The sequence below is a fragment of the Rana temporaria genome, chromosome 11 (genome assembly GCF_905171775.1).
Source record: "Rana temporaria chromosome 11, aRanTem1.1, whole genome shotgun sequence".
Classification (NCBI taxonomy): Eukaryota; Metazoa; Chordata; class Amphibia; order Anura; family Ranidae; genus Rana; species Rana temporaria.
The window spans coordinates 16993603-17016669 of NC_053499.1; the positions used below are offsets into that span (position 1 = coordinate 16993603).

A 23067-nucleotide genomic window follows, 5' to 3' on the forward strand; every position below is an offset into this window, starting at 1 on the left:
CGGCGCATCGAGCGGGTGATTCCCTTTATAGGGAAGACCCGATCGATGATGTCATTCCTACAGCCACACCCCCCTACACTAGTAAACACACACAAAGTGAACACTAAATGTTACAGTGCCCCCTGTGTTTAACTCCCAAACTGCAACTGTCATTTTCACAATAAAGAATGCAATTTAAATGCATTTTTTGCTGTGAAAATGACAATGGTCCCAAAAATGTGTCAAAATTGTCCGAAGTGTCCGCCATAATGTCGCAGTCATGAAAAAAATCGCTGATCGCCGCCATTAGTAGTAAAAAAAAATAAAAAAAATAAAAATGCAAAAAAACTATCCCCTATTTTGTAAACGCTATAAATTTTGCGCAAACCAACCGATAAACGATTATTGCGATTTTTTTTACCAAAAATAGGTAGAACAATACGTATCGGCCTGAGGAAAAAAAAAATTATATATGTTTTTGGGGGATATTTATTACAGCAAAAAGTTAAAAATATTGCATTTTTTTCAAAATTGTTGCTCTATTTTTGTTTATAGCGCAAAAAATAAAAAACGCAGAGGTGATCAAATACCACCAAAAGAAAGCTCTATTTGTGGGGAAAAAAGGACGCCAATTTTGTTTGGGAGCCACGTCGCACGACCGCGCAATTGTCTGTTAAAGCGACGCAGTCCCGAACTGTAAAAACCCCTTGGGTCTTTAGGCAGCAATATGGTCCGGGGCTTAAGTGGTTAAAGTATGGCCGTCGTTCCCGCGTCAAATTTTTTATTTTTTTTTGCGTAAGTCGTCCGTGAATAGGAAAGGACGTAACTCACGTTAAAGTTAAAAAAATTACGTCGGTGCGACGTCATTTCGCGCAAAACACGGCGGGAAATTTCAAAACGGAGCATGCGCAGTTCATTTAAATGAATTACGCCCCCAACCCGCCCAATTTCAAATACGCCGCCAGAAAAACACTACGCCGCAACTTACGGCGCAAAATCGCTGAGGATTCGAAATTCCGCCAGGTAAGATACGGCGGCGTAGCGTATCACTGATACGCGGCGCAAGTGCAAATGTTTGTGAATCTGGCCCATAGCGTCTACAAAATAGGGGATAGTTTTATGGCATTTTTATTATTTATTTATTTTTTTACTAGTAATGGCGGCGATCTGTGATTTTTATCGTGACTGCAACATTATGGCGGACACTTTTGGTGCCATTTTGGGACCATTCACATTTATACGATCAGTCGCTATAAAAATGCACTGATTACTGTGTAAATGTGACTGGCAGTGAAGGGGTTAACCTGTAGGGGGGGGTTTTAATTTTTTTGCACTATCAAAAAAATAAAAAAATAAAGCAACAATTTTGTAGCGATTGCAGTCCCACAAAAAAAAAAAAAAAAAAATCACTGATCGCCACCATTACTAGTAAAAAAATAAAAAATAAAAATGCCATAAATCAATCACTTTTTTTGTAGATGCGATAACTTTTGTGCAAATCAATCAATATTCGCTTATTGATTGATTTTATTATTTTTTACCAAAAATATGTAGTAGAATATGTCGGCCTAAACTTTTTTTTTTTTTTTTTTTTTTAATGTTTAATCACAGGCGGCGTGCAGTGTAAACCAGGGCTTATCATACAGGTTTTCATGCCATCTCTGACTGTAACGGAACCCCATGCACAACAGGCTCCTTCCTCTTCCCCCTCCACTCTTTTGTGGTGAAGGTTCCCAGCTGCGATATTCTCGGAGGCTGTGCTGGAAAGGGTTAAGCAAGTCGCAGGGTGCAGAGCGAGGTAACAACGGTCACAGACGGTTACCCACATTGCACTGGGGATGGGGCACATCTGCACAGAGCGAGCGTAAAAACTCCACTACTACAGAGGGACCTCAGTGCTGCCAGACACAGGACCAGCAGGAGGGCACAGCGGGGCAGGTAAGTGGGCTCTGATTCTAGAACTAGACCCTAGAACTAGAATTCTCCCCCCCCCCCCCCCCATAACACAGTTCTGTCCCCATATTAGCTGACATGTGCTCTGATTACCTATTCCAGTGCTTCCAAAAGTAAAAGTTTTCATTATTTTAAAGTGGTATTAAACCCAAAAATGTAATATATTGCAGCTTACCGATCATTAGATGTGGTGGCTGCATTTGTTTTCTTTTTCTTTTTGAGTTCCCCCCCCCCCCCCCCCCCGTGATCTGGCCAGTAACACACCTACTGTAGACAGCTGATCATGGAAGTAAACACAAGCCGGTTAACTGGATTGTGTTAATGGGACATGGGCACTAATAATCAGAGCACTGATTAGAAGTGTCCCGATTATTAGTACAGTCCCATCAGTGCTGCCAATCAGTGCCTCCTCATTCGTGTCAACTATCAGTGCCTCCTATCAGAGTCTATAAGTGCCACCTATCAGTGCAGCCTCATCAGTGCCCAAAGGCTCTTACGCTGTCAGATCTTAAATGCAATTTTTTTTCCCGCCGCTAGGTGTCGCCTCGTCGTTTTCCTCGTCGTCTATGCAAATTAGCTATTTACGCGAGATTCCCGAACGTACGCGCGGTCGACGCAGTGAATTTACGACGTTTCCGTAAGCGTAAACTTACCCCTGCTATATGAGGGGTAAGTTTACGAAGGTCCGTCGTATGCCATGTTAAGTATGGCGTCGGGTCAGCGTCGTCTTTTTCCGTCGTTTACGTCGTTTTCCTAAGTCGTTCGCGAATAGGACTTTACGTGCACGCGCACTGGGCTATTTTTACGCCCGGCGCATGTGCAGTTCGATCGGCGCGGGGGCGCACTTAATTTAAATACAAGCCGCCCCCTTTGAATTACGCTGCCATACGCTGGGCCATTTACACTACGCCGCCGCAAATTACGGAGCAAGTGCTTGGAGAATACGGCACTTGCTCCAGTAAGTTGTGGCGGCGTAGTGTAAATGGCTTACACTACGCCGCCGCGGATTCTATGTGAATCTGCCCCCAAAAGTTGGAATTGCCAGCAGAGGTCCTTTTAAATATCCCGGGACATGGTCACCAGTTTCCTCTCCATTAATACACTTGTTATCCTCTCCTCCATGCTTCTGTACAGCGCTCTGTTTTCAGCTTAGCTACACAATGGACGACCAGAGGTAGCATTACCTTGGGGAGACGAAACGCCAACGCGGCTCGATTTTACGTCTATTTAGGAACCTGAAAAAAAAAAAAAGGCGAACCAACCCAACATAACCAACTGCCTGACCTTTCTACACCGTCTTCCACGATCTCCGAGTATTTATTTCAGTAGCACAGTAAATTGGGCCCGATAAATTATTCATGGCATAACATTTCACATAAATCGCAGCGCTCCGCCGCTGTTTACAGTACGCCGCTCACCGCTCGGCTATTTAAAGCCATGCGCCGACATGGAGCAAACATGCAATTAGTGGGGAAAGTATTAAATTAGGAGGTATAATGTGCGCCCGGTACGTATGGCGCGGAAGTTATTTTGGGGATTTAATGAACGGCTGATGCCGCCGATAACGGAGCCGCGGAGTCTGGGATGGAGGAAGCAACCTGTTAATATCAAAAAGGTATTCCAGTCCAAAATGGGAAAGCTGTTTTGGAGCGATTAGAAGGGCCGATGTCTACCTGTAAAATATTTTACTTGTCGGAACGGTCAGACGTTTGTTATGAAGGAGCCACTTTACTCCTAACCTCTTCGCGCTGGCCTTTTAAATGGTTTATGATGCCGGGAGGTGGGGCTTAACCACTTAAGCCCCGGACCTTTAGGCAGCTAAAGGCCCAGGCCAGGTTTTGCGATTCGGCACTGCGTCGCTTTAACAGACAATTGTGCGGTCGTGCGACGTGGCTCCAAAACAAAATTGACGTTCTTTTTTTCCCACAAATAGAGATTTTTTTTGGTGGTATTTGATCACCTCTGCGGTTTTTATTTTTTGCGCTATAAACAAAAATAGAGCGACAGTTTTGAGAAAAATGCAATATTTTTTACTTTTTTCTATAATAAATATCCCCCAAAAATATATAAAAAAAAATTTCCTCAGTTTAGGCCGATACGTATTCTTCTACCTATTTTTGGTAAAAAAAATCTCAATAAGCGTTTATCGGTTGGTTTGCGCAAAATTTATAGCGTTTACAAAATAGGGGATAGTTTTATTGCATTTTTATTAATTATTTTGTTTTACTACTAATGGCGGCTATCATCGATTTTTTTCGTGACTGCGACATTATGACGGACACTTTGGACAATTTTGACAAATTTTTGGGACCATTGTCATTTTCACAGCAAAAAATGCATTTAAATTGCATTGTTTATTGTGAAAATGACAGTTGCAGTTTGGGAGTTAACCACAAGGGGGCGCTGTAGGAGTTATGTTTCACCTAGTGTGTGTTTAGAACTGTAGGGGGGCGTGGCTGTAGGAGTGACGTCATCAATTGTGTCTCCCTATAAAGGGGATGACACGATCGATGCAGCCTCCACAGTGAAGCACGGGGAAGCCGTGTTTACACGCGGCTCTCCCCGTTCTTCAGTTCCGGGGAGCGATCGCGGGACCCCATCGGCAAACGGGTCCGCGGGTCAAACGGTCCCGGTCCATGGCTGGATAGATGTACAGGACGTGCTGGTACGTCCATCTGCCCAGCCGTGCCATTCTGTGGACGTGTATATACAGTGGGCAGTCTTTAAGTGGTTAAGATCACGTGACCGCCGTGATTGGTGCAGACTATGAGATATTTGTTGTACGTGAACTCAACGTCCGATTTTCGTTTAACCACTTGCTTACTGGCCACTTTAAACCCCGCCTCCTGCCCAGACCAATTTTCAGCTTTCAGCGCTCTCGCTCTTTGAATGACAATTGCGCGGTCATACAACACTGTACCCATTTTTTTCCCCACAAATAGAGCTTTCTTTTGGTGGTATTTGATCACCTCCGCGGTTTTAAGTTTTTGATAAAAAAATAAAAAAAAGACAGATTAAAAAAAAAAAATACAAAACCGTTTTATATTTTGTTATAAAATTTAGCAAACAGGTAATTTTTCTCCTTCATTGATGTACGCTGATGAGGCTGCACTGATGGGCTGCACTGATAGGTCCGTACTGGTGGGCACTGATAGGTGGCACTTATAGCTGGCCGTGATGGGCACTGCTAGGTGGCACCGATTGGCACCACAGGTGGCACTCGTGGGCATTGATAGGTGCAGGGGTGGACTGACAACTCATGGGGCCCCTGGGCAATTGAAGATTATGGGGCCCCCAGGCTTACAGGTGGCCACCATGCCAGGAGGCAGTGCAGAGGCGGGGCAGCTAAAATCTCAGGATTTTTACATCAAAAGCATGTCGGTTTCAGACATATCAGGAACAGATGTAAAAAAAAAAACACACACAGATTTTTATATACATCCCTGGTTTTATTGAGCCTGGCAACCCTGATGGGACCCCCTAGTGGCATGGGGCCCTCGGGCAGTGCCCGAGAGTCCCAATGGTCAGTCCGCCCCTGGATAGGTGGTACTGGTGGGCACTGATGAGGCGGATGTGCCTCTTCCTCTTTGTGACCAATGTCCCTTGCAAAAAAAGCCGGTGATCTGCTTTTTTTTCTCCTCACGCTGTTAGCATGAGGAGAAAAAAAAACGGTTACCGAGCTTTTGCTTACATCACGTGATAAGCTGTCATTGGCTGACAGGTGATCACATGGTAAGGGGCTGGCACTGGCCCCTTACTCGGATCTGTGATCACCCTACAGGGGGCACGCGGGGAGCGTGCAAAGGGGAGGACGTCTACTGACGGTCTCCCGGCAAAGTAGTTCCGCACTGTAGCTGTCATTCGACTATAGCGCTGATGGGAAGTTAATTAGTACGTTTCCATCTGGAAAAGAAAATCGTAAGAGCGGGACTACGCATGCTCAGAAAAATAAAGAATACATCCAAAACTATTCAACACGTTACGTCACTTCTGACGTTGAATTCTGTCGTACGGCAAGTTTTGTATGGCGAGTAACCTCTTCACTTTCGACATGAGACTAGCATGCAACAAAAGACGGACAAACAGTGTTCTGAAAATCTGATTGTGTGTACGAGGCATATCCATTCGCTGCCCGCCATTTAGCAATATGATGTCGGCAAAGTGGTTTTGTTATCCTGACCGGACATCATATGACGTGATCAGGATAACAAGCTGGCGTGCGCCCGGGGGGGTGCGTGTAGCATGGCATTCAGAGGTGCTGCGTGTCAGTCTGACAAGCCGCATTTCAGATCATGGTATGGACTGGAGCCTCTGACAGAGGCTTCTTACCACGTGATTAGCTGTGACCAATCACAGCTGATCATTGTGTGAACCAGGAAGCGGCTCTCCCTGTTAGAAGGGGGGGGTCTGCGCTGATAATAAACACATTGATTATCAGTGCAGCCCCCATCAGAGGTGCTCATCAGCTGCCAATCACTGCCCATCAGCTGCCAGCCTGTGCCCCATAAAGAACGCCTGTCAGTGCCCAAAGTGCCAATCAGCGCTCCATTAGTAATGCCTGTCAGTGCCCTTCAGATGCCACTCAGTAATGTCTGTCAGTAGCTCTTTATCAGTGCTGCCTATCCAGTGCCATCAGTGCTGCCTATCAGTGCCGCCTATCAGTGACCATCATGTTTTTTATTCAAACATGTCATTTTTTTTTTGGTTTGTTTCGCAGAAAATAAAAACCCAGGTGGTGATCAAATACCACCAAAAGAAAGCTCTATTTATGGGAAGAAAATGATTAAAAATTTTGTTTGGGTGCAGAGTTGTATGACCGCGCAATTGTTATTCAAAGTGTAACAGCGCTGAAAATTATCCTGGGCAGGAAGGGGGGATGTGTCTGGTATTGAAGTGGTTAAATAAGAAAACCAATGCAGCCATCACATCTACGAATTGGTAAGCTGTAATATGACTGTTTGCTTTTGAGTTTTAGGCCGGCTTCGCACATGCTCACAGCAGGGGGTCTGCTGCGTCCCTTTTCACCGATTCAGGTGCGAATCAGGTCAGAATTTTTGCCTGAATTTGCACCTGAATCGGAGCCAAAGATGCACAGGACCCTTTCCAAATGCGTAGCCCGCCCCCCCCCCCCCCCCCCCGGAGCTGTGTGAACTGGCTCCATTGTGCGCAAAAAAACATTAATAAAAATGCCATAAAACTATCCCCTATTTTGTAGACGCTATAACTTTTGCGCAAACCAAACCAATTTTTTTACCAAAAATATGTAGAAGAATACATATCGGCCTAAACTGAGGAAACATTTTTTTTTTTATATATATATATATATATATATATATATAATATATATATATATATATATATATATATATATATATATATATATATATATATATATAAATATATATTTTGGGGATATTTATTATAGCAAAAAAGTAAAAAATATTGTTTTTTTTTCTCAAAATTGTTGCTCTTTTGTTGTTTATAGCGCAAAAAATAAAAACCCGCAGAGGTGATCAAATACAACAAAACAAAGCTCTATTTGTGGGGAAAAAATGACATCATTTTTGTTTGGGAGCCATGTCGCACGACCGCGCAATTGTCAGTTAAAGCGACGCAGTGCCGAAACATAAAAGCCAAAATGGTCTAGGGCTGAAGCGGTTAATTGTTGGTTCCCAGAGACATCCCCTGGTAAAACCTGGACAGTCGAAGAGAAGTCCGGGGGAACCTGCTAACAAGCGCAACCTTGCAAAGACAGACGCAGAGCTACCAACATGCTGGCTCTTGTAGTTCCATAGCAGCCCCTTGTACCCATAATTTACCTGCTTTTTTTTTTTTTTTTTTTGAAAAGCCAGTGGCGTGTGAAACACACCCAAAAACTTCACCCGGCGCCAAAAAAAAGTGCACACGAGTTTACCTGCATTTACACTCATTCATACCTGAAATTCCTCCTCAGTGAAGCTACCAGATCCAGACCAAAACATATTCTGCCCAACACAAAACATACAGACGGCGAGGAAATTCCTTTAAGTCAGTGAGAAAAGGCTGCTGGGAAATTTAGTTTCTTCCTGTTAGCATTGCACTGCAGCTAGAGGAACTAAAACTACAACTCCCATGATGCACCACACCGGCGGGGCTCAGCTTTCTGCTGCCTTGGAAACAACTGTCAACCAAGCTTTGGATTAACCTCATGCGTGCTGCAGAGCGAGGGGCAGAGAGTTTGGCAATGCAGCCTGCAGGGATGTCATCGCTGAGGAAAGAGATGTTGGATACATTGGTTATAATAAGCATATTTTTATTTCTTTTTTTGTGTATTTGATTATTTGGGTACTGTTGCTTTAATTTTATTTATTCAAAATTTTTCGCTCTTTTTATATATATATATATATATATATATATATACATATATATATATATACTGTATATTACGTAGAACTAAAAGGCATTTTCGGTTAGACGTTAGAGTAAAGAAAAGGGGATCAGGTTTTTTATTTTTATTTTTTTGTTTTATATCATGTTAAAGGATCAGTCTACCTAACCAAATAAAAGATGTTTGCAGATACAGAGAGTTAAACCTCCTGGCAGTATCTTATATCCCTCAAGGATTCTCTCAGTGAAAATGTATTTTCTTTTTTTTTCTTTTTATATAACGGGGAAAGCAACAGAGGAAAGCTAACAAACACACACAGTTGGTTAAGAACTCCCACCTAGAACCGCACAGGCAGACAGAAACAGAATTAGGAATATTGGCCAGGAGACCTCATTGGCATTAAAGTGGCAGTAAAGTCACGTTGTTGACTTTTACCTATAGATAAGCCCAGGGCTTTTTTTCTCAGAGAATAGGTCCAGGAACGCCCCCTTTTCGAGTCACCCCTTTTCTCCGCCCCCTACCCACCTCTGAGCACTGTCCCTTGGTTCCAACCCCTATCCACCTCTAAGCACCGTCCCTTGGTTCCTACCCCTACCCACCTCTGAGCACCATCACTTGGTTCCATCCCCTACCCACCCCAGAGCACCGTCCCTTGGTTCCATACCCTACCTACCTCAGAGCACCGTCCCTTGGTTCTATCCCCTACCCACCTCAAAGCACCGTCCCTTGGTTCCATCCCCTACCACCTCAGAGAACTGTCCCTTGGTTTCATCCCCTACCCACCTCAAAGCACCGTCCCTTGGTTCCATCCCGTACCCACCTCAGGGCACCGTCCCTTGGTTCCATCCCCTACCCACCTCCGAGGACCATCCCTTGGTTCCACCCCCTAACACCTCAGAGCACCGTCCCATGGTTCCATCCCCTACCCACCTCCGAGGACCATCCCTTGGTTCCACCCCCTAACACCTCAGACCACCATCCCTTGGTTCCACCCCCTAACACCTCAGAGCACCGTCCCTTGGTTCTATCCCTTACCCACCTCCGAGCACCATCCCTTGGTTCCACCCAATACAACCTCAGAGAACTGTCCCTTGGTTTCATCACCTACCCACCTCAAAGCACCGTCCCTTGGTTTCATCCGCTACCCACCTCAGAGCACCGTCCCTTGGTTCTATCCCCTACCCACCTCCGAGCACCATCCCTTGGTTCCACCCCCTACCACCTCAGAGAACTGTCCCTTGGTTTCATCCCCTACCCACCTCAAAGCACCGTCCCTTGGTTCCATCCCCTACCCACCTCAAAGCACCGTCCCTTGGTTCCATCCCGTACCCACCTCAGGGCACCGTCCCTTGGTTCCATCCCCTACCCACCTCTGAGCACCATCCCTTGGTTCCATCCCCTACCCACCCCAGAGCACCGTCCCTTGGTTCCATACCCTACCTACCTCAGAGCACCGTCCCTTGGTTCTATCCCCTACCCACCTTAAAGCACCGTCCCTTGGTTCCATCCCCTACCACCTCAGAGAACTGGCCCTTGGTTTCATCCCCTACCCACCTCAAAGCACCGTCCCTTGGTTCCATCCCGTACCCACCTCAGGGCACCATCCCTTGGTTCCATCCCCTACCCACCTCCGAGGACCATCCCTTGGTTCCACCCCCTAACACCTCAGAGCACCGTCCCTTGGTTCTATCCCCTACCCACCTCCGAGCACCATCCCTTGGTTCCACCCCCTACCACCTCAGAGAACTGTCCCTTGGTTTCATCCCCTACCCACCTCAAAGCACTGTCCCTTGGTTTCATCCGCTACCCACCTCAGAGCACCGTCCCTTGGTTCTATCCCCTACCCACCTCCGAGCACCATCCCTTGGTTCCACCCCCTACCACCTCAGAGAACTGTCCCTTGGTTTCATCCCCTACCCACCTCAGACCACCATCCCTTGGTTCCATCCCCTACCCACCTCAGAGCACCGTCCCTTGGTTCCAACCCCTACCCACCTCAAAACACCGTCCCTTGGTTCCATCCTCTACTCACCCCAGAGCACCGTCCCTTGTTTATTATCCCCTACCCACCTCAGAGCACCATCCCTTCGTTCCATCCCCTATCCACCTCAGAGCACTGTCCCTTGGTTCCATCCCCTATCCACCTCAGAGCATCATCTCTTGGTTCCATCCCCTACTCGCCTTACAGTATTGCCCTTTTAGATAATACAGAAAGAACTATCATTTTGTGGTGCTAATTAATATGGAATTTGGTAATGATAACAAGAAAAGCAATAAAATAGAGCCCCTGCATCCAGCAACAATAGATCCCCCTAATAAAAATGGACCACCCGCAACAAAATCCCCCCCCCATCCCCAACAACAATAGACTCCTGGCAGCAAGAAGAGATCTCCGCACAGCCAGCATCAATAAAATCCTGGCAGTCAGCAACAATAAACCCCTCCCTAAACAGTAGATCTCTCCCAGCAACAACTGACCCCACCCCCCAGCAACATAAGACCCACCCCAACAACAATCGGTCACCCACCAGCAACAATAAACCTTCTATGCAACAATAGACCCCCCTCTAAAAATAGATCCCCTCCAGCTAGAATAGATCCCCGGGATACAGCATCAATAGACCCTGCAGCACACACCAGCACCCCTTGCCAATACATTCAGTCAGTCCGGAACTGCATCCCCCCGATTTCCTACTGAAAAAAAGCCCTGGGTAAGTCTATAATAGGGCTTACCTATAGGTACAGTAAATATCTTGAAAAAGTACACCATTTTGGAGATATTTACTTTGGCAGCAATCGGTGACGTCTGGGCTTTGAATGGACTGTGCCATTCATTCAGAACTCTGCGCCACCGCTGTGACGCACACGTACGAGAGTGACGTCATCGTGTTTTGGTCACTAATACTTTTTTTTTTGTTACATTTTATGACTTTCGAAAAACAAAACAAAGAGTTAATTCACACCTTAGGCCCCTTACACACGGTCGGACAAAACCGATGAGAATGGTCCGACGGACCGTTTTCATCGGTTCACCGCTGAAGTGGCCTGATGGTCTGATGATGCGTACACACCATCGTTCCAAAAACTGATCGGGTCAGAACGCGGTGACGTCAAACACACGACGTGCTGAATAAAACGAAGTTCAATGCTTCCAAGCATGCGCGGGTTTTGAACCAATGCTTTTCTGTACTAACCATCGGTTTGGTCCGATCGGGCAGCGGTCCATCGGTTCGGTTTTGAAGCATGTTTTAAAATTTTGGACCGAAGGAAAACAGACCGATGGCCTATACACACGGTCGGTTTGGTCCGATGAAACTGAACTTCGGTTCATTCTCATCGGTTCGGTCCGACCGTGTGTATGGGGCCTTAGTGACACAGAGCAATTTCCTTTTTTTAAATTGCATTGATTGGCGGGGGGGAACTTTAGTGTGAAAATAGCGTAAATTAATTTGCTATCGTCACATAACTGGGTGGGCTCGGAGCGCAATGTTCTGCGCTCCAAGCTCACCCTTGTTTTAAGCCTATTGGAGCCTCTAGCTCTAATCAGGTGCTACAAAAAAACACCCACCCTGCATTGGAATTCATAGTCTGATGCCCTGATATGTAGATCAGGGGGCCGGACGCATGGATAGGGGAGGCAGCGCCTTTGCGCCCTCTATGGATGGGCCGACACTGGTTGTCACCTGAACCTAAGTCCCCCATTAGAACATTTCCCCTCTTTTGCTGCTTTGATGACAACTCAAAAATATTTGAATTGCCTATCCCTTTCTGTCTTATTGACTAAGAACATCTGGACAAAAAGAGAGGGTGAATCTATACACTGGAGACGTAAAAAAAAAAGCAATAAAGGCCCTGAACAGTGTTCTACTTCTAACCCATCCCTATTCTATTCAAAACTAGAAAAAAAGAGTAACTTTAGCTGGAAGTGAAAATTGTGAAATTGCTTGAGTACAAAGTTTAGGATTGCATTGTATTGTGGTAAGTGATAAGTGGTGTCATGTACGGGGAAGGTTGCTGTCACAATGAAAGCCCACGTCAGCCTGTAGGATAATGTAAGTGGGCGTATAGCGAGCTGCCAAGGGTTACAAAGTATTTGTGAAAAAAGAACTTAGAACAGAACTATGTGAATACTGAACAAAAACTGGACCCAGGGAAAAGTTAAAACGCATACAGTAAATGTTTTATGAGTGATAAAGGAACATTGCTTATTTATGATCATATAACAAGTTTTCTTCTTGTCTTTAGGTGTGATGACTCTTCAAACACTTGTTGCAACATCTAACACTTCTCTAATCCAGCCTGGGTTTTCCTTGTTTCGGTTTGGTCGCCATGTCTATTTCTTTGGTCAGAAAGGTTGGCCTAAGAGGGTATGTCCAACAGGCCTGTTCCTGGTGGACTTGAAAGGAAATGAGTTGAAACTACGACCTACTACATTCACCAGTGAATCTTGTTACCTCCCTCCGCTGAGACACCCAGCTGTGGCCAGCTTCCATGACAATCAAGGAGGTGAAGTCAGTCAATATCTCATCCATGGTGGAAAGACACCAAACAATGAAATATCCCCAAAATTGTACGTCATGTCTATTGTTCCGTCAGCCAACAAGAAATCAGTACTTTGCTGTTCAGAAAAAGATTTGGTTGGTGACCTTCCCGGAGCAAGGTATGGTCATTCCATAAATGTCGTCCACAGCAGAGGTAAAACTGCTGTGGTACTGTTTGGTGGAAGATCCTTCATACCTTTGAATCAAAGGACTACAGAAAAATGGAACAGTGTCACTGACTGTCAGCCATTAGTTTACCTTATTGATCTTCAGTTTGGCTGTTCTACCGCTTACACCATCAAAGAGATACAAGATGGGCGTTGTTTTCATGTTTCAGTATCAAGAACTGATACGGTCTACATAATAGGTGGTCATACCCTTGAAAGTAACATAAGGCCTCCTAACATCTACAAGATTAAAGTGGACCTCCCACTCGGAAGTCCAAACATAACTTGTACGGTTTTACAAAGTCATCTCTCTGTCTCGAGTGCTATCGTGACTCATACCAGCCCAGATGAATTCCTGATTGTTGGCGGATATGAGTCTGACAGCCAGAAAAGAATGATCTGTAATAGAGTCTCCCTAAGTAATGACACCATCAACATCCAAGAAGTGGAGACACCTGACTGGACAGGAGATATTAAGCATAGCAAGACTTGGTTTGGTGCGGATATGGGACATGGAGCTGTTCTTTTTGGAATTCCAGGAGACAACAAGAATCAGAATTCAGACAGTAGCTTCTTCTTTTATGTACTGAACCTTGGTGGAGAAGAAGTTTTGATGCAGTCCTGCAGTCAAGGGTCTTTAGAAGAACAAGAAGACTCCATGCCATTAGAAGACTCAGAAGAGTTCACCTTCTTAGGAGATGGAGTCTTTGATGACACCTACAATGAAGATGACGAAGAAGATGAGTCTGTGACGGGTTACTGGATCACATGCTGTGATGGTTGTGACCTGAACATTAACACCTGGGTCCCATATTATTCCACAGAACTTAACAAACCAGCCATGATCTACTGCTCCAAAGATGGAGGACATTGGGTCCATGCCCAGTGTATGGACCTCTCAGAAAGCATGCTAGTCTATCTGTCTGAAAATGATATCAAGTATTTCTGCAATGACCATGCTAAATTGGAAAGAAGTCTGCAAACTCCCAAAAAGATGGTCCCTGTCTTGAAGCCATCAATGAAGAAAGTAGGTCGAAAAGCGTCTATCAACAGAATGTCAACAGTGAAGAAATCTTTTCTCAGACGCTTGTTTGACTAAAGTCTTTGCTGCCTAGGTGATCAGAAAGAAGCTTGTTGAAATGTTGAATTTGCTAGTATAGAAAGTGTACTAAAACAGTAAATACTTGCATGACTATATACAGTGGCGTCGCTATGGGGGTGTAGACCAAACCTGGGTGACACCCGCCAGATCGGTGACACCAGGTGTGGGCTGGGGGGATGGAGGGGAGCAAGTAAAAAAACGTTGTACGCATGGAGGAGCGATCTGGGGGGGTCAAGGGAAAGAGGATATGTACTGGGGGCACTTTCTAGCATAAGTCCTCTCTATTCCCAGAGCACCCCCAGCATATTTACGACCCCCCCTTTATTCCAACCCACCTTCTATTACAAGTCCTTGTCCCCGTCCCAACATGCCCCCAGTACATATCAGCTCCTCCACCCCACCTTCTAGCACAAGTCTTTTCACCTCCCAAAGTGCCCCAAGTATATATCAGCTTCTCCACCTCACCTTCTAGCACAAGTCCTCTCCCCACCCAGAGCACCCCACAGCACATACTCCACCCCCTGGGCCCAACCCACTTTACAGCACAAGTCCTCTCTCCTCACAGAGCACCCCCAGCACATATTCGACCCCCCAACCCATCCTCTTGTACAAGTCCTCTCCCTTCCAAAGTACCCCCCCCCCCCAGTGCATATAAGACTGCCCCTTTACCCCACCTTCTAGCACAAGTCCTTTCCCCTCCCAAAGCACATATCCAAAACCTGGATTTTTTTTAACTATGCCCCTTAAGGGCCAGATCCACAAAAGGGATATGCAGGCGTATCTACTGATACGCCGTCGTATCCCTGTTTCTATCTATTCGGCTGATTCATAGAATCAGTTACGCATAGATATTCCTAAGATCCGACAGGTGGATCTTAGGATGCAGTACCTCGGCTGCCGCTGGGGGCATTTCTCGTCGAAATTCAGCGTCGGGTATGCAAATTAGCACTTACGGAGATCCACAAAGCTTTTTCCCTTCGTTTTTTTTCCGTAAGTGTTAGTTTGCAAACGCAAAATTAGGGCTGCTTTTACAAAGTGTAAACTTAGTACACCATGTAAAAGTATACCCTTCTTTCCCGCGTCGCTGTCAAATTTTTTTTAAATTTTTTTTTTTCCCGCCGCAACTCTTTTGTTTTCTTTTACACCCGTCGCGATTCTCAAAACTTGGCGCAACGTAAATCCGCGCAAAGCACGTCGGGAAAAAAACGTCGGGAGCATGCGCAGTACGTCCGGCGCGGGAGCGCGCCTAATTTAAATGGGACTCGCCCCATTAGATTGGGCACGCCTTGCGCCGGACGGATTTAAGTTACACAGCTGCAAATTTCTAGGTAAGTGCTTTGTGGATCGGGCACTTAGGTAGAAATTTTGCAGCAGTGTAACTTAAATAGGAACATTTAAGTTAAGCCCGCTGGCTGTGGATCTGGCCCTAAAGCCCCATACACACTGTGACGGTATTACAATGATATCCCCGTCAACGTTCCCTTCTTCCCATCACGAAAATCACCCCAATATTCCACGAGGAGGAATATTCCTGGAGTCGCCCAGAAAGCCACACATGAGACAAGCTTACTGCTGGAACAACACACACTTTAATGGTTTTCTTCTCAGCTTTTTATACAGTCCAAGACATTGAAGCAACAATGAAATCTCCACCCCCCCTAATCACACACTCAGGCTAATTACTAAAACATTATCATGTCTAATCACTGCACATTCCTTAAACAGCATAACAACAAACCACCTTCACACCCTTGAGTTTCCTAGGCAGACGTTTCGTCTGCATCCAGTTTGACACCTATTAACACCTCTGAACATCAATAGTTTTTTAGACAGCGTTATCACACAATTAAAGGCCTTTCAAAAGCTAGCCTTATTTAACATATGAACAGTCTTCACAGAGAGAGAGGAGTCACACATGAAAACACCTGTTACCTCTAACCCACAGCATTAAATTAGCAGGGAGAATTAAACTGGAGCATATATAGGCAATTGCATCACACACACCATCAGATTATCTGCAGATTTTTTTCTTCAGATTTACCAAAACCATGTAGTACAAGGGCCTGCCTGATTGCATACAAATTGAAACTCTTAAGGTTTGACCTCATATTATATGGTTTTGGTAAACCTGAAGACAAAAATCTGCAGAAAATCTGATGGTGTGTATGGGGCTTAAGTCCCTCAGTTTGGTCTGATCTATATAGTTGCATATAAAATGCACTTTTTATCTATCAAAAAGTGTTTCTCAGTGCAAAACGTCTAAATTGCTGCATTTTTAAGAGACAAAAGCCAGTACAGTAGTACCTTGGAATTACGAGCATAATCCATTCCAGAAGCATGTTTGTAATCCAAAGCACTCGTATATCAAAGCGAGTTTCCCCTTAGGAATCAATGGAAAAAAAGATAATTTGTTCCACAGGGACTGCTAGTGTATGCAGTACTGAATGTGGCTAGAGGTGCAGGGGCACCGGTGTATGCAGTACCGTATGTGACCAGAAGAGCGGAGGGGTGGAGATAATTTGAGACACTGGAAGACGCTCAGAGACACTCGGGAACCACCTCTGGCCAAATGTGGTACTGCACACCCCAGTGGCTTGAATCCTGCTCGCCAATGCTCGCAAAGTCAGGATTTTTTTTTTTAAATAGCTTGCATTGCGAAATGCTCATAAAACGTGTTACTCGCAATCCGAGGTTCCACTGTATGAAGGAATAGTAGTGGTAAAAAAAAAAGCACTTGTGGATTTAACTAATCTTTTTTTTCATATAATTCTCCTTTAAGGGGGCGTGACTGGAGGTGTGTCCTATGCCTACATACTTTTGCAAATAGGTGTCCCTCATTCCCATCTCAAAACTTTGGGCAACGTACCCATATGCTGCAGGGTGCCCTAAACCCGACTTCCGGGTTTAGGGCACCCTGCCTGACAAAGATGAGAAACTGAACGATCAGTTAGCAAAAGCAGCACGTTGTACACAGAATAACATAGTTAAGCACATATTTAATTCCTTGATTATCCCTTATGTTAACCCTTTCCCAGCCAGTGTCATTAGTTCAGTGACAGTGCATAGTATTATCACTGATTACTGTATTAATGTCACTGGTGATGTCAGTGGCAGTTAGTCAGTCCCCCCGTAGCATCAGTTAGTGTCAGATTGTTTGCCGCAATTTCGCAGCGCCATTATAAGTTGTTGATTGCTGCCATAGGTGTGCGCAGCCTATTGCATTAGGGTGTGCACCCCAGAGCTCAAACACACATGACTTTCTCTGCAGCCTCAGCTGCACTGGACAGTGAATGAATGGGAAATGCCATGTGCTGAGCGTCTTCCTGATCATTCACAAACTGAAGAATAGTATACTCAGTTTAATATGCTTCGATTATGATTGAACACAGTGAGTGTGTTAATTTAAAAAAGGAAGGGGCTGGTCAATGACATATTGATTGGCCCCTTCCCCACTCTCCACCCTGAAACATGTGGGGGCACAACATGGGGGAAAGCCTGAGCAGTAGGGAGAATCGGCACCGCACAGAGTGATTAGGGTGTGCCCAGGCACACCTGGCACACCCCGTGCTCACGCCTATGATCGCTGCCATTAGTGGTATAACATTTTTTAAATTCCAGTATATATACCATAGTTTATAGGTGCCTTAACTTTCACGCAAACCAATCAATATACATGTATTTTTTTAAATAAAAAATGTAGCAGAATACATTTAGGCCAAAATGTATGATTTATTGGATATGTTTTATAACAGAAAGTAAAAAATATTGGCCCAGATTCTCAAAGACTTACGGCGGCGTATTTCCAGATACGCCGACGTAAGTCCGAATGTGCGCCGTTGTATCTATGCACCTGATTCATAGAATCAGTTACGCATAAATTCAGCTAAGATACGAGCGGCGTAAGTCTCCTACGCCGTCGTATCTTGGGTGCATATTTACGCTGGCCGCTAGGTGGCGCTTCCGTTGAATATGTAAATGAGCAAGATACGCCGATTCACGAACGTACTTATGCCTGTCGCAATCAGTTACGCCTTTTACGTAAGACATACGCCGGCGTAAAGATAAAGCTGCTCTCTAGGTGGCGCAGCCCATGCAAGGTATGGACGTCGGAACAAGCGTATCTTTTTACGTCGTTTACGTAAGTCGTACGTGAATGGGGCTGTGCGTAGGTTACGTTCACGTCACAGGCATTGAGCCGGCGTATCTTAGGGCATAAATTTGACGTGATACTGAGCAATGCGCGCGCATGCGACGTTCGTTCTGCCATGCATCTACATGGGGTCACGCTTAATTTAAATACAACACGCCCACGACCTGCCTACTTTGAAATACGCGCGCTTACGCCGGCCCATTTACGCTACGCCGCCGTAACTTAGGACGCAAGTGCTTTGTGAATACTGCACTTGCCTCTCTAAGTTGCGGCGGCGTAGCGTAAATAAGATACGCTACGCCCGCACAAAGTTACGCCGCCCTACGTGAATCTGGGCCACAGTTTGTTTTTTTCCAAATTGTCGGTCTTCTCTTGTTTATAGCGCAAAAACAAAAAAAATAAAACAGTGGTGATCAAATACCACCTAAAGAAATCAATATTTGTTTGAAAAAATTATAGAAAATTTTTACGTGTGTACAGCGTTGCATGACCGCGCAATCGGCAGTTAAAGTAACGCAGTGCCGAGTAATTTAAAATCGCCTGGTCATAAAGATGGTAAAATTTTCCTGAGCTCAAGTGGTTAAAATAAGACACTTGAATGGACATAATATGAACTTTTTAAGTAAACAGAATATTGTGACATTTCTCTTTTATTTATATTTTATAGGATTCTACAAATAGCAAATGTTGACCTCAGATCCCGACAAGATTTTCTGTGTTTTGATTGGGTCGAAATTTTGGCCAAGCCTGCTAGTCTCGGGGGATCTTCTAGTGGATTTAAAGGAGAACTCAATAAAAAAAATAACAAAAATACTATGTGTGTTGGATCCTTTCAGGGTTGACTTTATTAAACTATATGTGAGTCCATTGAATTGCAGTGCTAGAGTACATTTTTTTAAGTTTCCTACCTGTGTGAACAGACCTGTGCACCCAAAAATCCATTGAAAGACCAATATCTGTCTACAACAACTGATTAGTAGACATGTTCACACGGAAATATTTTGTTTCGGAATTTCGTTTTCGTCCGAAAAATAAATTTATTTAGTTACTCCCAAAATTCGTTTTTATTTATTTTGTTTAGTTAAAAAATGCATTCGTCTGAAAATCTGAGTCAATTAAGGTCGAATCTGTCATTGAAGGCTTACGGTGTCTGTCGAATGTTCTAAGAAGATTCGACAGAGCAGCTAAACTGTACGACGCCGCAATCGTGAATTTTCGGTCAAATGTTCCGCCTACAAGCTATAGAAGAATTCTAATGTTGTATGACACTAGTAATAATTATATTTATAAATGATTATTACTGGTCAACCAACATTCAAATTCTTCTATAGCCTATGGGCCGAGCATTTGACTGGAAATGTATTATTGCGGCGTCGTACAGTTTAGCTGCTTGTCGAATCTTCTTAGAACTTTCGACAGACACCATAAGCCTTCAATTACAGATTCAACGTTTGTATGTTTTTCGCTGCTTCGTCAAATCTTCGTTGTTCATGTCGAATGGTCTACCCCAACACTGTCTCTATAACAGTGGTTCTCAACCTTTCTAGTGCCGTGACCCCTTGATAAAATTTCCCAAGTTGTGGGGACCCCAACAGTAAAATAATTTCCGTAGCTTGGGTTGTCAGCACCCAAGACAAGACAAGCAATTTGCGCCCCTAACCCACGGAAATTTAGCCTTTCCTGAGTCCCCTCCACTCGTACAGTATTAAAACCTGATATGGTACATTTTAGGATGTGCCACTCTATCTCTCTATCCTAATTTCTTGTCCCCCCCCCCCCCATCTCACTCTCTAGCTGGCTTTCTTGTTCTTTCTCTAATTCTTTCTCTCCCTTTTTTTTTCCTCCTACCCCTCTTTTCCTCTCTCTTCCATGTATTCTGTATTTTTATTCCTTCTTTTACTTTTTGGTGGGGGGATGGGATGAGTGGCAATGCTGGGGGGAGTTCTGATCTGCCAACTTAGGTGCTCTTGATTAAGGGCATCTGCTGGTCTGAGAACTGTAGTGGAGACCGCAAAAAGGGTGGGAGAGTGGTGCAGGCTTCAGGAACAGCCCAGGATTTGGTGACCCCTGGCAAATCATCATTTGACCCCCAAGGGGGTCCCGACCCCCAGGTTGAGAACCACTGCTCTATAATGTCGAATCTCTCCTCTCTATGTCAAATCTTTCCTGTCTATGTAGAATAATCTTGGACTAATAGAGTTAGGTTAGGCACATTCGACCACAGGTTCGATAGACACAGATTGCTATTGTCAGTGTCATATTGAATCTCCAATCGATATCGAACTGTTGTAGCAACGAAAACAAAAATAAAGCATTTTTTATGTCGGATCTTTCGGATTTCGGATTCTGCGTGATCGTTTTCGTTTGTTAAAACGATAATGAAAATACCCGAAATTCGGACAAAAATGCATTTGAACGAAAACGAATGCACATGTCTACTGATTAGTAGCTCTTCAGTGGTCAAAACCTTAGCTACTGTTTTTCTAATAATTGGAGTGCTTCTTCTTTGTTAGTTTCACCTCCCACTATACGGTTATGCGTGTGTCACCTCCCCCGACTCTCCCACCAACTATGTCATCCTATCAGCAGAGTGGGGGGCGGGAGGAACTGGAGATCTGCACAGAGAGCGGGAGTCTTTTCATAATAGCAACTGGGATATGTGATTCAGATCTGCAGCTACTCCCACCCCCTGCCCTGCTGATAGGATGATATAGTCAGCCAGACCCTGGAGAAGACACGCAGGCTGAATCTTGCCTCTGCCCTGCCAAAGGTAGGACTGTGCAGGAGAGGCAGAGAGTAAAAGGGGGCACTGAGATTAGAGATCATGACTGCAAGGGGCACTATGATGGTGTTGTGTCTTAGGACTGGACAAGGGGGGGGGTAAAAAAAAAAAAAACAGAATCACTGAGTTGGAAAAAGGATCAACCCCTTATATCAGTATTGTGTTGGACCTCCTTTTGCTTTAACTACAGCCTTTAGTCTGTTGGCATGTGACCCTACTAACTTTGCACGTTTAGACTTTGCAATATTTGCCCGCTCTTATTTGCAGAGCTGCTCAAGTTCAAGTAAATTTGATGGTGATTGTTCGCGGACTGCAGTCTTCAAGTTATTCTACAGATTTTCAATGGGGTTTAAGTCTGGGCTGTGACTAGGCCATGCAAGGACATTCACCTTATTTTACTTCAACCACTGTGTGGTTATTTTTGCTGTGTGATTTGGGTCATTGTCATGTTGGAAGGTAATCCTTCTTTCCATTGACAACTTTCTGGCAGAGGGCAACAGATTTTCCTTAAGAATTTGGTTGTGCCCCATCCATTTTTCCTTCTACACTGACAAGTGCTCCAGTCTCTGCTAAAGAGAAACACCCCCATAACAGGATGCTCTCCCAAAACGCCCCTGCCCATTGCAATGAATGGGCAGCACTTCTGAAACGCCTAAAAAAGCGATTCGGAAGCGCAGCAACACAGGAGTTTTTAACCCCTTCTTTGCGGTAAAGCACCACTCGTTTTAGCCGCTAACGACCGACGCTTTCAGTGTAAAAGCAGCCTTAAAATTTACCACTCAATCCAAAGCTAAAGGTGGGTACTGATGAATCGAAATTTGGCCAGTTCAACAGGGACCAGTCGTTGATCAGTGTGTGGCCTTCCCTGTTCCACAGAAGTCAATCATCATTCCAAATTCTGTTGAACCAACACACTGGAATATAATGTCCTGGCATAGGGGACTCCTCCATCCACCTCCCTTGTTAGTTTTATTGCTTTTTTCATTCAGCCTACAGGCTGAATGAAAATAAAACAAACCATCTATATCCAGCCCAAAACTAAAAACTTTTAGCCGGATTCAGAAAGACTTATGACGACGTATCAGTAGATACACCATCGTAAGTCCGAATCCGCGCTGTCGTATCTTTAAGTGTATTCTCAAAATGAGATACGCTTCTCAGTTGCTAAGATATGACCGACGTAAGTCTCCTATGCCGTCGTATCTTAGCTGCCTATTTACGCTGGCCGCTAGGGGCGTGTACATTGATTTACGCCTAGAATATGTAAATTAGCAAGATACGCCTATTCACGAACGTACGTAGACCCGTCGCAGTAAGCTACGCCGTTTACATAAGGCGTTTTTCAGGTGTAAAGATAAACCACCAAAAAGATGGCGCAGCCAATGTTAAGTATGGACGTCGGAACAGCCGTCGAATTTCATGTCGTTTGCGTAAGTCGTACGTGAATGGGGCTGGGCGTAGGTTACGTTCACGTCGAAAGCATTGACTATTTGCGACGTGATTTTGAGCATGCGCACTGGGATACGTCCACGGACGACGCATGTGCCATTTGTTAGGCGTGTCATTTACGTGGGGTCACGATTCATTACCATACAACACGCCCACTACCAGCCTACTTTGAATTACGCAGGCTTACGCAGGCCCATTTACACTACGCCGCCGTAACTTAGGACGCAAGTTCTTTGTGAATACGGTACCTGCCTCTCTAAGTTACGGTGGCGTAGTGTATCTGAGATACGCTACGCCTGCACAAACTTAAGCCAGTCTTTCTGAATCTGGCTAACTTTGTCTGGAGTTGGGCTTTAATACCAACTACCTTTGTGAAAACTCAATTCCAAAGTTAATACAGTATAGAGTTTTTTGTTTCTGATTGCAGACAAAGCGGAGAAATGGTCTTACATTACCTTTTAGAATTTCCTGCAGACAAATGTGATTTGTTAATAGAATACATTCCCATTATTGCTGTTGCACATGAACCTCAGCCGTTGTTTCAAACCTCTAAAGCAATTACCTAATTCTCCAACCG

The 23067-nt window shown here is 44.7% G+C and overlaps 2 protein-coding genes across 3 annotated transcripts in view; one reads left to right on the forward strand and one right to left on the reverse strand.

Moving 5' to 3' along the window:
* LOC120917066 (intraflagellar transport associated protein) overlaps window positions 1-7984 on the reverse strand; it is a 45153-nt gene extending 37169 nt beyond the window's left edge. Inside the window, exon 1 of the mRNA XM_040328073.1 lies at window positions 7869-7984. The gene's annotated coding sequence lies outside the window, so the exon portion shown is untranslated. The remainder of the gene's footprint in view (window positions 1-7868) is intronic.
* RAG2 (recombination activating 2) lies at window positions 1789-19245 on the forward strand. Of its 2 annotated transcripts, none has more exons than XM_040328070.1 (3): window positions 1789-1917; window positions 12545-14122; window positions 18927-19245. In XM_040328070.1, the coding sequence occupies exon 2, from the start codon at window positions 12550-12552 to the stop codon at window positions 14104-14106; it is 1557 nt and encodes a 518-aa protein (XP_040184004.1). In that variant the 5' UTR covers window positions 1789-1917; window positions 12545-12549; the 3' UTR covers window positions 14107-14122; window positions 18927-19245. The 2 variants fall into 2 exon arrangements, with proteins under 2 accessions (XP_040184004.1, XP_040184005.1); XM_040328071.1 differs by having other exon boundaries at window positions 12545-14034.
* The last annotated feature ends 3822 nt before the right edge of the window (window positions 19246-23067 follow it).

What these genes read in the sequence shown, in the direction of transcription:
- RAG2 (XM_040328070.1), top strand. Translation starts at nt 12,550, where the DNA reads ATGACTCTTCAAACACTTGTTGCAACATCTAACACTTCTCTAATCCAG.